Raw genomic sequence first — 12,770 nt, forward strand, 5'->3', positions numbered from 1 at the left:
GTGTGTGTGTGTGTGTGTGTGTGTTGCTCTAAGTGATGAACCTCGAGTGGCTCCCAGTAACAGGTGTGTGCTCTGTTAGAGGACCGGTCGTTTGTCAAACCTCATGAAAAGAGGAGCTGACGGCGACGAGTCCATTCAGTCATCGCTGACCAGTCTGAAAAACCAAAAACACACTGAATCTCTGGAGAAATGAAATCTGTCTGTCAGTATTATTTATAGATGGAGTATAGACAGATAAATCTGAATCTCAATTTGAAAGAAGCACATTCCCTGAGGCAAAAAACTCTTGAATGTCAAACCACTGACACTTTAAAGTATTGTATTTTTAGTTTATGGTTCTCTTTGTAATTATTTATGGTCTTTTGCATATTTTACTTCTTAATTGCAGACCCTTCACACTCTTAGGTATATTGTTTTCAACATATGCTACTGTATGTATTTCAATATGTTCTCATGTCTGTGCTGGTTTTGTTATCAGTATGCTGTGTTGTCTATTTGCAGAATGAGCTCACCGAGGCAGGTGTTGCAATGGCAATAAAAGTTAACTCAACTCATTTATTTTGGCTTATTTATTCATGTATTCACTCGTGATCCATCTTTGAGGTTTTGATGCTCGCTGCAGACTTTTACAAAGCAGAATAAGAAGAAAAAAGAAGACAGAGAAAAATCTAGAAGTGCCAAAGTACGTGGTGAAATGCTTCTTCTGTTAAACTGCCACTGGTAATAAAAGGTTGCTGAAATACCTGTCAAACAACAACATATTCCTCTATTTAATAGTTATTTTTCACAGCTCTTAGAATATATAAAAAAAGGGAAATAGAGGCTGTTTTTATACTTGGTTTAATTTGTTATGTTGCGTCATTACGATCAACTTTCTGTCTTTGCTTGGCATCCCTTTTGAAAAAGAATAATCTGAATCTCAGTGGGATTAGGTAAAAGTAAATAAGAGACTAATGAGTATACAATCTGTGAACCCTGCCTGGAAGATAATCCCCGTCATTATAATAAACACAGTGGCAGAAAACAAAAAATCTAATCATTGTTTGCAAGACTTTGATAACTTCTTCATTCACTTGTAGGCTTTTAGCTTAATTAGAGTAGAACAATCTTACATTTCAGAGCAGAGTGCAGTTCAGTAGCAACAAATACTCCTGTTACCATATGATCATCGACCAAACTGGAAGATTTACACTCCCAGAATAAAAACAGAAAAGAAAAGGCAGTGATTTACATTTGTCTCTTAAACATTCAATTGCCATTTGTCTTGTGCATGTTATTTGCATGTGCATGAGTGTTTTGTGCATTATGTTGTGTGGTTTACTTACAAATGCCCCCCCCCCACCACCATGAATGTATCTGTGCTGGATGGCAGCAGCAGCAGCAGCAGCAGCAGCAGTTGTCTCTGCTTCGCTCAGCTCCTAATTAGCCAGAATTAAGAAGTATTTCTCGGCCCATTGAAGGGTCCATTTCCTTTGAAATCAGAGCATAATAAACCTTAAGTAATTACCCCAACTCATGACTATTAACTCGCAAACCGCCGGCTTCCCTTGACAACATCCTCCTCAGTGTTGTGTGGTTAAAAGGCCATTGCAGCTACCCGGCTATTTACATCCCATCTGGCAGCCTGCAGCGGACAGACAGGCAGCACACTCATTCCTCAGGACAAAACCGAGACCTGCAAAATGTAAAACTCTTTCACTCTTTCACAGAACTTGTGTTTTTTCTTCCCTCCAAAATAAGTTACAAAAGGGGGGCTTCGTCTCTCTCTCTCTCTCTCTTTCTTTATTTTATTTTTTTTAATCCACACACTCATTTGCATGAGGAGGAGGAGGAGGAGGAGGAGGAGGAGGAGGAGGAGGAGGAGGAGGGGGGTCGTCTGAATGTATAATCTTCTTGCATTTAGTAGCCTGTAATCCCGACGCCTTTCTGTGATGTGATTTTCTCCTCTTGGTCCCCCATGAACAATTAACTTGTAATCTCCACAAACATACATTCTGTCGCTGCAGAGATGAGACGCAGAAACACCCAAGGGACCCGGCGGACAAACTGCTCTGCGCTCCCCGAGGCCGATCACTTTCCAGCGGGCTCCATTAGGCTGCAGCCATGTCCCCCTCATTTCATCCTCATTTCATTTCATCCTCATTTCATCCTCATTCCCCCCTCTCTCTTTAACATTCGTGCTATAGCTGCTAAGGAAATGTTGAATAAATGCAGCCTGGACATGTCTGTGTTTTCATTCATCAGCTGGTGTTTTTGTGCAACGTGGGGCCTTCAGGTGCACAGAGGAGAAATAGAATTACAAGTTGATATAATATCAGATTTTAAAATTGTTTTTAAGTGGCATATATGGTTGCAGGGAATTGACCTCTATTCCTTCCCTCTCTTAATTTTTTAGAACTGTGTCCAAAATGTTAATCCTAACAGACAAGCCAAACATCTTTTACAATTCTGCTATTTTCATTTATACCCAGGACAAATTATATTTCGATGAGAATGCTTTAAAGGAGGAAAGAAACAAGGGTCAATTCGGTCCATTCGCTTGTAGTTTTCCTTTTACATATTTTGTCAATAATCACCATATTTGACAGATTTCTTGCAAACTGATATTATATTGTGCTAAATTGAATTATCTTCGTTTATTCAAATAAGCATTCAGTAGAAATATAGAGTGTGTGAAAGTTAACACATCGTTGCTTTTTTTTTTTGAGGCCTTGCTATAGTTTGAAATACTACAAAATATATATTTTCAATTATTTGTACTAATGAAAAATGTGATGGAATTTATTATGTTTTGGCTGAAATAAAGGAATCCATTTTTGGGATAAAACGATTTATCTTAAAATAAACCAAGTTTGTATATGTGTGGAAGCTATAAGCATGCAGTGTGCATCTATTAAAAAAATAAGTACAATTTATCTTCACTAGACTTTAGGAAATGTGAATGATCGATATGAAATATGTGGTTAGTGGGTGATTCAGAGTGAGTTTTTAAGAAAAGAGGAGAAGACAGTGAGATAAGATCAATAATTTCAGTTTTATTGAAATTTCATCCAGGGACGCTGGGCGATAATAAATATTTCATCAATCATCCACAATGTACAAAAATAAAGACACGGGGTCTCTGGGCATAACAAATTCAGTTCAGCAAAAACAATCATGCTGTGATAATTTTACCATCATGCAAAAAAAAAAAAAAAAAAAAAAAAAGACAAGGAATAAAAAACAACAACAAATGGACATACAGTGAGCCACGAAATAAAAATAAATCTAAAGAATTTTAAAACAAATTTCCGCGGTGGCAGAGTCATTTAAGTCAGACACATGAATGTCATTATTTTCATTTTCAAACTAAAGTTTTTTTAAATCCTTGGTACAAGGCACAGAGAGCATTCTTCGTTTTCACAAAATTACGCCTGATACAAAAGAAAAAAAGTCAAACGAAACCTCCATGTCCATGCAGCCTCCTCCACCTTCACACTGCGGTGTCAAACTACAACTCAGTCTCTGGAGGATCGTGGATCATCTTGTTGCATGACACACAACTTTTAATTTTTAACCTTTAACTGGCAAATGAATCAGTCTTTATAAGTCCTTGTTACAAGGCAAAAAAAAAAAGAAAACAGACTAAACAACAACATGCACAAGTGAGGCCAAATCCACCCTCATGCCCTGAACTCTCTATTTACAACCACCGTCACATCTCTCAGTCTGCTCGTGTCTCTCTGACATCATTTCATCAGGTCTTTGCCCTCCACTGTGAGTCTCGTGAGGCCGGCGGTGCTGATGGGGATGTGTGGAGGAGGAGGAGGCACCTGGCAGATGGTGCATGGACACGGCAGTCCGGCCCAATGCTGGAAGCCGGGGCCCAGCTGCAGGTGCTGGGGAGCAGCCGAGGGGCCCTTCATCAGGGCGTGGGGAGCCCGGATGGAGGTGAGCCCCGGCAGTGCGCTCGACAGGGTGGAGGAGGTGGAGGTCGTCAGTGCGCTGCCGAGGAGAGGATGCACCTGGTGCGCTGCGGCTGCTGCTGCTGCTGCTGCGGCGATGGGGCCCCCGGAGTGACCTCCTCCCCCGGCTCCGTGCGCCATGGTGCCGCAGTGGAAAGCTGAGTTGTGCCCTCCGTAAATGTCCCCGACCAGCCGCTTCATCTCATCCAAGGAGCTGTTGAGCATCAGGATGTAGTTCCTGGCCAGAAGCAGGGTGGCGATTTTGGACAACTTGCGCACCGAGGGCCCGTGCGCATAGGGCATCACCTCGCGCAAACCATCCATGGCCAGGTTGAGGTCGTGCATGCGCTTGCGCTCCCGGCCGTTGATCTTGAGGCGGAGGTGGTACATGTCCTCCTCGCTGACTTGCTTCTTCAGCTTGAACTTGTTGCTGCTGCTGCTGCTGCTGCTGCTGCTGCTGCTGCTTCCTACTGACTTGGGGTCTCCGGACCTCAGGAGCTCGCTGGCGCTCAGCTTCTGACGCAGCTCTGCGCTCTGCGTGGAGGAGGACACGGAGGAGCCTACGAGGTGGTGGTGGTGGTGGTGGTGGTGCTGTTGGAGGTCTCGGAGTGACATGACGTCCATGTCCGGGGAAGAGGCTCTGCTGCTCTGGCTGGAGTCTGAATTCATTTTATGGGTTCGCTTCCGAGGTTGTTGGGTAGGAGGTCGCTGCTGGCTTCCTCCCTCTCTCTCTCTCTCTCTCTCTCTCTCTCTCTCTCTCTCTCTCTCTCTCTCACTCCCTCTTTTCTCTCTCTCTCTCTCTCTCTCTCTCTGGTCACCTGGTGTTGTCTGTATCCCTCCTGTCCCTCTCTTATCACATCGGTGTCCACTTTGCCTCTGCAGACTTGCTCTCCTTTCTTCTCTCTCTCTCTCTCTCTGTGTGTCTCTGTCTCTCCTCTCGGTGTCTCTGCGGTGAGGAGGACACTGATGGAGGCTATTTATACATGCGGGGGGAACAAAAGCGGCTCTCCTCTTCATAACGCCTCGTTAGGAGGATGACGTGCCCGGTAGAAAGGGGCGGTGTGCTTTGACTGTCCCGGTGACCGCGGTGCGCAACCATTCACTGCCATTGTCAGGACGCTGCTGGGGGGCACAGTGCCTCTTCTTCTTCTTCTTCTTCTTCTTCTTCTTCTTCTTCTTCTTCTTCTTCTTCTTCTTCTTCTTCTTCTTCTTTTTTCTTCCTTCTCTCCTCCTCTTCTCTCTCTCTTCTCTCCTCTTCTTCTCTCTCTTCTCTCTCTCTTCTTCTCTCCTCTTCTTCTCTCTTCTCCTCTCGTGGATCAGAAAGTTGCTCTTCCTTGGACAAACTGGTCAGTTTTAAAATTGCTTTCTTCTTTTATACTATTTTTTTTTAAAAACTTATTCATGTCATAGAAGTTGTCTCGAGAGCCTCCTGTGCAGTTTATATTTAATAAGTGAAACATTATATCGGTTGTGTCCTGCCTTGTCTGCTGAGATTTTTTTTCGAGCTGCGCAATTTTACGCACAAAATAATTTATGATAACATTGCGAAATATGTTTTTATTTCACATGTTTTTGACATAAATGTGTTGATTAAATGCACCATGAGTATTAGGAGGATGGACTGTGATCTCTAAACACGTCCAGTCTCTCACAGTTGAGTGTTTATCGGATGAATCTTTAACCACAGTCTCTCTCCGGCCCGTGGTTGCCTGAGGGGATGGGGAGGAATGGGAAGGGAGATTGCTTTCCTCCCCCAGAGGTAACATGCCCGCTCCAGCTCTCCGCACTCTGCTGCCCATATGGCGGCATGCGGGCCTCATGTCTGGACCTCATGTCTGGACCTCATGTCTGGACCTCCACACAACTTCTCATCGCCTCCGTGTCTTACAGAAGGATTTATTTATTTATTTATTTATTAGGATTCATTTCATTTCTTTCGTTATTATTAATATTTTATATGTCAGCCTATAACTTGTATTGTATCCCTTATTAGGAAATAAATATAGTCAAGCCTAAACACACTATATTCTGATTAATAACATTCAAAACTTTATTATTTACAAATGTAGATAACAAACAAAACGACTCACAAAACATTCATATCATTTCAAGAATTAAAAACTAAATACTTCATTTGTACCACAAGAGGAAATTTGGGGTAAACACAAATACAAACCCTTTTATTCACACTCATAAACTTAATGTGAAAATAAGGAGTATTATGTATTTAAACTTGAGAAACTAAAATTAAATCAGCCATTTTCTGCATTTTCACAATGCAATAAACCAATTTACAAAAATGTAGCTATCATAAAACATGTATTATTCATCCATTATGTGAACAGACAGATCTCAGAAGGGTTTTTTTTGTGTTTAAATATTAGGAGAATACATTTGATTCGGTCAGTATTGTCTATATTAAGCTGCTGAGTGCGCTCTCTCCACTCTGAAGAGTCTCTTCCAGATCTGTTTTGTGGAGGTGGAGTGGAGGAACGGGCCGCCAAACAATAACATGTGGAAGTAACTGAAGCACTCTTCCTCTGACCAGCACCTCAGCATCCCTCCATCCATCCATCCATCTGTCTATGCTTCCACCCATCCAGCCTGCACACACACACACACACACACACACACACACACACACACACACACACACACACACACACACACACACACACACACACACACACACACACACACACACAGTACTTCAAACTCGGATAATAAAGTCGGACTCAAACTCTGCTCGCTGCTCAATATCCTTCGCCAATGAGATCCCCCTGGTAGAACAGTAAAAATGTGTATTCATGGCCTCATTGTTGGCCCAGCAAAAGAGCCCTTCTCATAAAGGTGCTGCCAATGCAAAGAAAAGCGCCGGTCGGCTTTGCTCTCTCCTGGTGGCATTTGAAAGTGTAAAGCTTTGAATACCAATTGCTTGAACTGGACATATGTGAATCCGCTGTAAGCCTACTAATCCTGTCCCCAAGTGTTTCTTTGTGTTCGGGGGCAGCCTCGCACACCCAAGAGAAAGTGTTCCTAATCCGGCCAATGTGGAGAAATGTGAGAATGAGAGGTACAGAGGGGATCTCACACAGGAGGTATGTGTGCATGTGTGTGTGTGTGTGTGTGTGTGTGTGTGTGTGTGTGTGTGTGTGTGTGTGTGTGTGTGTGTGTGTGTGTGTGTGTGTGTGTGTGTGTGTGTGTGTGTGTGTGTGTCAGGTATCAGTTTGTGCAGGAACACATGCCTTTGAACGAGTTTCTTTTGCTTTATTTATTTATTTCTGCTGTTTTTTTCCGAGTGTGTGAGTCCATCTGAGGCCCCTGGCTCCACACCACCAGGACACTGGTCTAAGTGGAGGCAGTTATTCACCGTTCCCCACACTACTGTCGCAGCAGGTCGCCCCTAATGTGCTCTTTTCACTGCGTAAGCTCCTCGCTTTCCTTTTATTCCTCTATTCGTATCTTTTTTTTACCTCTTCCCCTCTTCCCATCTTCCCCTCTCTCGTCCTCTCACACTCTTTCTGGTTTACTGTCTCTTCTCTCCAGTTTCTGCTCGCTTCTTCTCTTCTCTCTTTTAATCTTTCTCTCTTTCATAAGTGGCTCGCTGCCCTCTCACATCAGTTTCCTGGGCAGCAAAAGGACAGCTAGTAAATGGGACAAAATTTGAGCCAAAACTGGGTTAACCTACCCATGGGAAGAAAACCTCCCAATACAATGGGTTGTTTTGACTCAGTTCACTGTTATAATCAAGCGTTTTTAAGACTTACATGTCACTCTTTGTTACTGATTGCTGATTATATGTTTGGGTGTCTCGTGCACATGGTTTTGTACAACTAACCGGATATTCTTTACAGTTTTATGGTAAAAATGGAGCTTGTTGTGTCTAAAATTGGATCAAAATAACCACATTGTTAGTTTGGGTAAATAACCCAACAGTAATATAAAATAATGGCACTAGGTAAAGTCTTGCACTGGTGCTATTTTCACCAAGTGATAATATAGCATGTAGCTATGCGGATGAAGAGCATCTCTCATTCTGTGTGAACACTGAAGTGTCAGAGTGAGCATTTATTGAGTGATGTGCTTTTCCCAAGATGTAATCAACTCTTAAAGGCTTAATACTTTATATTAGTTCAGGCCAAATACTGTAATTTATACCATTGGTTACAAGCATTTTGAACTTTTTGACCCACTTAAAGCAATGTCTACTTGCAACTCATCAGAGAGGGAGTCATGTTTCTTGTTTTATCAGGCATCATGCCCTATTCAGTTGAATAGGCAAAGATTATAGGCCAAATAAATTGTATTTGGGACAAAAATCTGTGTTTTTCACCACTTTCCTAACCTGTTTATCATCTCACAAGCCCTCAGATTTAACTAGTGACCCTTCGGGAGGTCCCGACTTCTTGAGGTACAGAGGGCGTTGGTTTGACTGATGCTAACACTTAAAGCGGCGTGAAGTTGTTTAGCTGACCGACGCACAACTTCAGCGCTCTCTGGCCGCAGCCAGCTTTTGTCAGTGAAAAAGCTCTAAAAAACAACTTTACCTACTCAGTTTTGTTGCTCTTGTCACTCGTAGTGTAGGCACATAGCATAAGTCAGTGTTCAACTTTTTTTCTGGCAACTCACGTTTTAAAAAAAGGCAAACCATCACAACTCAATTTACAATAGGCCTTTCTATGGTGGGAAGACAATAATTTCTGGTTGAATGAACGTTCCTGACCATTTTTACTGCCATATAAGCATATATTATATTATCTTGAATAGGTAAACCAGACATTTTGAAGAGATACATATACACACACACACACACACACACACACACACACACACACACACACACACACACACACACACACACACACACACACACACACACACACACACACACACGTAGCTCAAAGGTGAACTGCAGTTTTAAATTCATAAATATTTAATTGTCGAGCCTAATAAAATCTCCTGTGTGTCCTGACTGGTATTAGTGATTAGCTGGTGAACACAGCGAAGCATTTAGCAGGTAAAGAGACAGATATTTCCATCAGGAGTTGGTGGAGACCAAAAATTGAGCTAAACAAGGTTGAATATTAGAGCCGGAAAAACACAAGTCCCAATGTCACTCTGACTTAATATAATTTCTAGCTTAGTCCATATCACTTAAGTAACAGGACTCTAAAAAAGTATACACTTTTAGCAAAACATATATTTGAACAATATTTATTGTTTAAATACATCAGAGAAGTGAACCGACCTCTCCAGGAACAGCCAATCTCCTCTCCGTCTCTGTCTCCTGGGTGGGCCGCTAGACCCCCTCTAACAAGCTCTGAGCAGTAAACAGTCAATGGAGGCGTCCCTCCAGCAGTATGGGACGACAGTAGGCGGTTGTCTCGCCGTCACTCAGGGGGAGACACAAGGTCAAGGTCGCTGCTGAAGGTGTCAAGTTTGCTTTTAAGGTAAAATAATATTGGTTGCATTTATGCATATTATGATTGTAAAATCTTGAGGAAATTAGGTTAGTTTCAGTTACTCTTTTTGATTATCTTTGGCAATAAGGAGCCATTTAAATACTATTTTAAAAATAACTGTTCTTAATGTTCTGAAAGCCTTTAATTTAAACATCTTATCTCTGTTTTGGTCATCCTATTGGATTTGATTACGTTAGCGATTTGCCTTTATCACATTTGTGATGTCTCACTGAAAGTAGCTCCGGTTTGTAGCTCCGTCGAAAACATGCAGACACCTTCTTAATAACCAGCTGCTGCTCAGTATTTCATGGACTTCATTTGTCATCTTTTGTGTTTGAAGTTGTGCTCACCTGGTCTTGTGAGTTTGCTGTTATCACATCAAGATGTCAATCAAGATGTTTTGCTTTAGGGAATGTCGAACTGAAATATAAATAGTAACATTTAAAAGAAACCTGTTCAGTTATGAGAAACATTTTGTTCCAGCTTCAAAAAAGCTTGAGGCAGCAAAGCTTCACCTGAATCAAACCAGTGGGCTGAAAGCCAAGAATGTGTCATGTTGTCTCCCCCTAAAAGAGGAGAGAAATGTTATATTAGGCTACACAAACTAATGCTCTAACAGTGTAAATGCAAACAGACAGAACGGTCAGTCTTGCTTCTAAATCACCTGCAGGCAGTTTTGTTAAAAGTACATATAAATCATATAAAAAGGCAATGAGACATGTTTTCATCTGTTTTGACATTCAGAAAATTGCAGGGTGTTTTAGAGACAATAGGGTCCATATATACATATATATTCAATTCAGATTGATAAAATGTATTTTAATGACATCAGTATTGTAAAGATGATCTCATTAACTTATGAATAAAAACAAGTTGGTGTCATGATCGTAAAAGCAGAGAAACAGAAAAATTGTGTTACATATGAGGATTTGAGAAGACAAAATGCTGTTTATTTATTCTAATATTTCTTTATTGTATTGTATTTGTCCATTGTTGGACAGCAAGTGTTGCTGTCAAAGTATTTAATTTCAGTTTGTTTTGTTCTTTCTATTCGTATTAGTCATTATGGAATAAATAAAAAAATCCCAGCTCAGAAATATGCATATATATAAAAAAACACTTAAAGTTTTACAAATCTGTCAATTCAATATATGAAAAAAAGTTCTTGAGGACAAAAAACTCCTGAGGGACTTCAAAGGGAATTATCTGTTTCGCTTTGTCGGGATTGACTTACTGTATATTATCCAAGGAAAGAAGAAAAACAGTTTTTTGTTTGTTTTGTCATAAATTACTTTGTCTGGACTGTCCAGTAGGAATATTTGACTTTCATTTGGATGGAAGTTCTGTTGTTTATTTTAACATTATATAAAATATGAATATGAAGCTTTTTTTTTCTGATCAGGTCTGCAGTATATTTAGCCAAAAGCATGTGTAACCATTGATCTGTACTCTTTTCATTTTCCCCGTCAAAGATGCCATCAAACCACAGTTTGAAGTTTCACAAAAAGAGATTTCACAAAGGTTGATGCATTCTGACGGCAGATGGAAGACAGAAACACGAGTATTGAGATCTAAGAGTGAAACCCTCCAGCCTTCGTCAAAGCTCTGAGATTAATTTATTTTCAATTAAAGCAATAAAAATGTAAAAAGATGTACTGCACCTCTTACAAATGTTTGGGTAACTTTTAAAAGCCTTATTTTTCCTTCATCGGGTAAATTCTGCGTAAAGGAGAATATCAATAAGATTTCTGTCTTTCTTATTCTTTTTGTTTTGTGAAAAGTAAACAAACCTTCAAATTATAGCAAGCCTTTAATTAAGGAGACGATCAAACAATTAAAAGCTCATTAATTACAGACTTCACAACCGTCTCCACCAACATGAATATTGAGGTGCTAATTAATATTTGTGGGGCTGTTTTGTTCTTGGAAGACATTGGCGTTAATTAGGCAAAAACAAGTCAAATTAACATTTCTGTAATGAAGAAACATACCTTCATGTTCTTATCGCTCTCTGTCTGAATACGCTCTGAGACAAATTTGGCGTCTCAAAGCTTTCTGAAGCATGTTGATGATGAGTTTTATCAAACAGAAATGAGTTTTCTGTCTTGTTTTTCTTTTCATCTGGATGCACGATTTCTTAAATATCTCTTTTGAAATTAGAAATACTTTGTTTTTAATTTAGTTTTGAATCTTTTCTTTGTCACCTTTAGATTCAAGAGCTCTTAGATCCAGATTCAAGGTCAGATTTTACCTGCCTGACCTCACAGAAATACGCGAAAACCTGTTAAGAGGTTTTGGTCATTTTACGTAATTCGATCACGTTGGATTTTACACATTTACACCAAAATAAAGTCACTCTTCAGCTAAAATAGTTTTTCCACTTTTCATGATGTGAAATGTTTCAAGCACGCTTATTGATTTTCTGGTGGAGAGTAAGATTGACACCACTCTTGACTGTTAAATATGACGCCACTGCCAGCAGTTGGTTAGCTTAGCTTAGCACAAACACTGGAAAACAAAAGGAAATAGCTAGCTGGTGTCATGTTTGTTTAATCTGTACAATAACTTGAGTGTAAAAACGTTCTTTCACCATTTTACAGGAGGTTATGTCTCGGCCACGACTCGTAACTTCCTGGATTCTAAACTGGTTGCCCGGCAACTGCTCGGAGCCTCGAAATAGTTCTGAACTTAAACCCTGTAAAACGGCTTATTGATGTTTTTACACTTTTGTTGTCGTTTATATGCGAATTAAACACATAGGTTATAATAATGTTTAGGTCACTGAGCTTTACATTACATTACATTACATTACATTACAGTCATTTAGCAGACGCTTTTATCCAAAGCGACTTACAGGAAGTGTATTCAACAAAGGTATTCAAGAGAACTACTAGTCACCAGAAGTCATAAGTGCATCTCCTTTCTTAAACAAGCATCTTAAAGCATAAACCAGAGCAAAAGTATAGTGCAGAGGCAAATTACTACGAAAACAATAATTGCAACAGACTAATACGAATATAATAAGTGCTACAAACTACTACGAATAGGATAAGTGCAGTTTAGAGACAGATTTTGTTATCTTTCGGCCAGAATAGCTGTTTCCACCATGTTTCCAGTCTTTATGCTAAGCTAAGCTAACCAGCTGATTATTATCACATTAAACGGACAGATATGAGAGTGGTATCAATATTTTCGCAAAGTGTCAAACTATTCCTTTAGCATTTATAATCATCACCTTCAGTATCACTCTCACCTCGGTCATCAGTCACCCTCCTCCTCCTCATCGGACTCACTCAGACACAAGCAGACAAAGACGCACACACACAGTTACACACACCACCAGCACTTAACTAGCCTCCAGCCC

The 12,770-nt window shown here is 40.4% G+C and overlaps 1 protein-coding gene across 1 annotated transcript; it reads right to left on the bottom strand.

The window, feature by feature from the left end:
• Positions 1 to 3,728: 3,728 nt before the first annotated feature.
• olig3 (oligodendrocyte transcription factor 3) lies at positions 3,729 to 4,613 on the bottom strand. Its single transcript, XM_054600678.1, has one exon. It carries the CDS (start codon positions 4,611 to 4,613, stop codon positions 3,729 to 3,731), a length of 885 nt encoding a protein of 294 aa, XP_054456653.1.
• Between the last annotated feature and the right edge of the window lie 8,157 nt (positions 4,614 to 12,770).

Source organism: Anoplopoma fimbria, chromosome 6 (genome assembly GCF_027596085.1).
Source record: "Anoplopoma fimbria isolate UVic2021 breed Golden Eagle Sablefish chromosome 6, Afim_UVic_2022, whole genome shotgun sequence".
NCBI classification, from domain to species: domain Eukaryota; kingdom Metazoa; phylum Chordata; class Actinopteri; order Perciformes; family Anoplopomatidae; genus Anoplopoma; species Anoplopoma fimbria.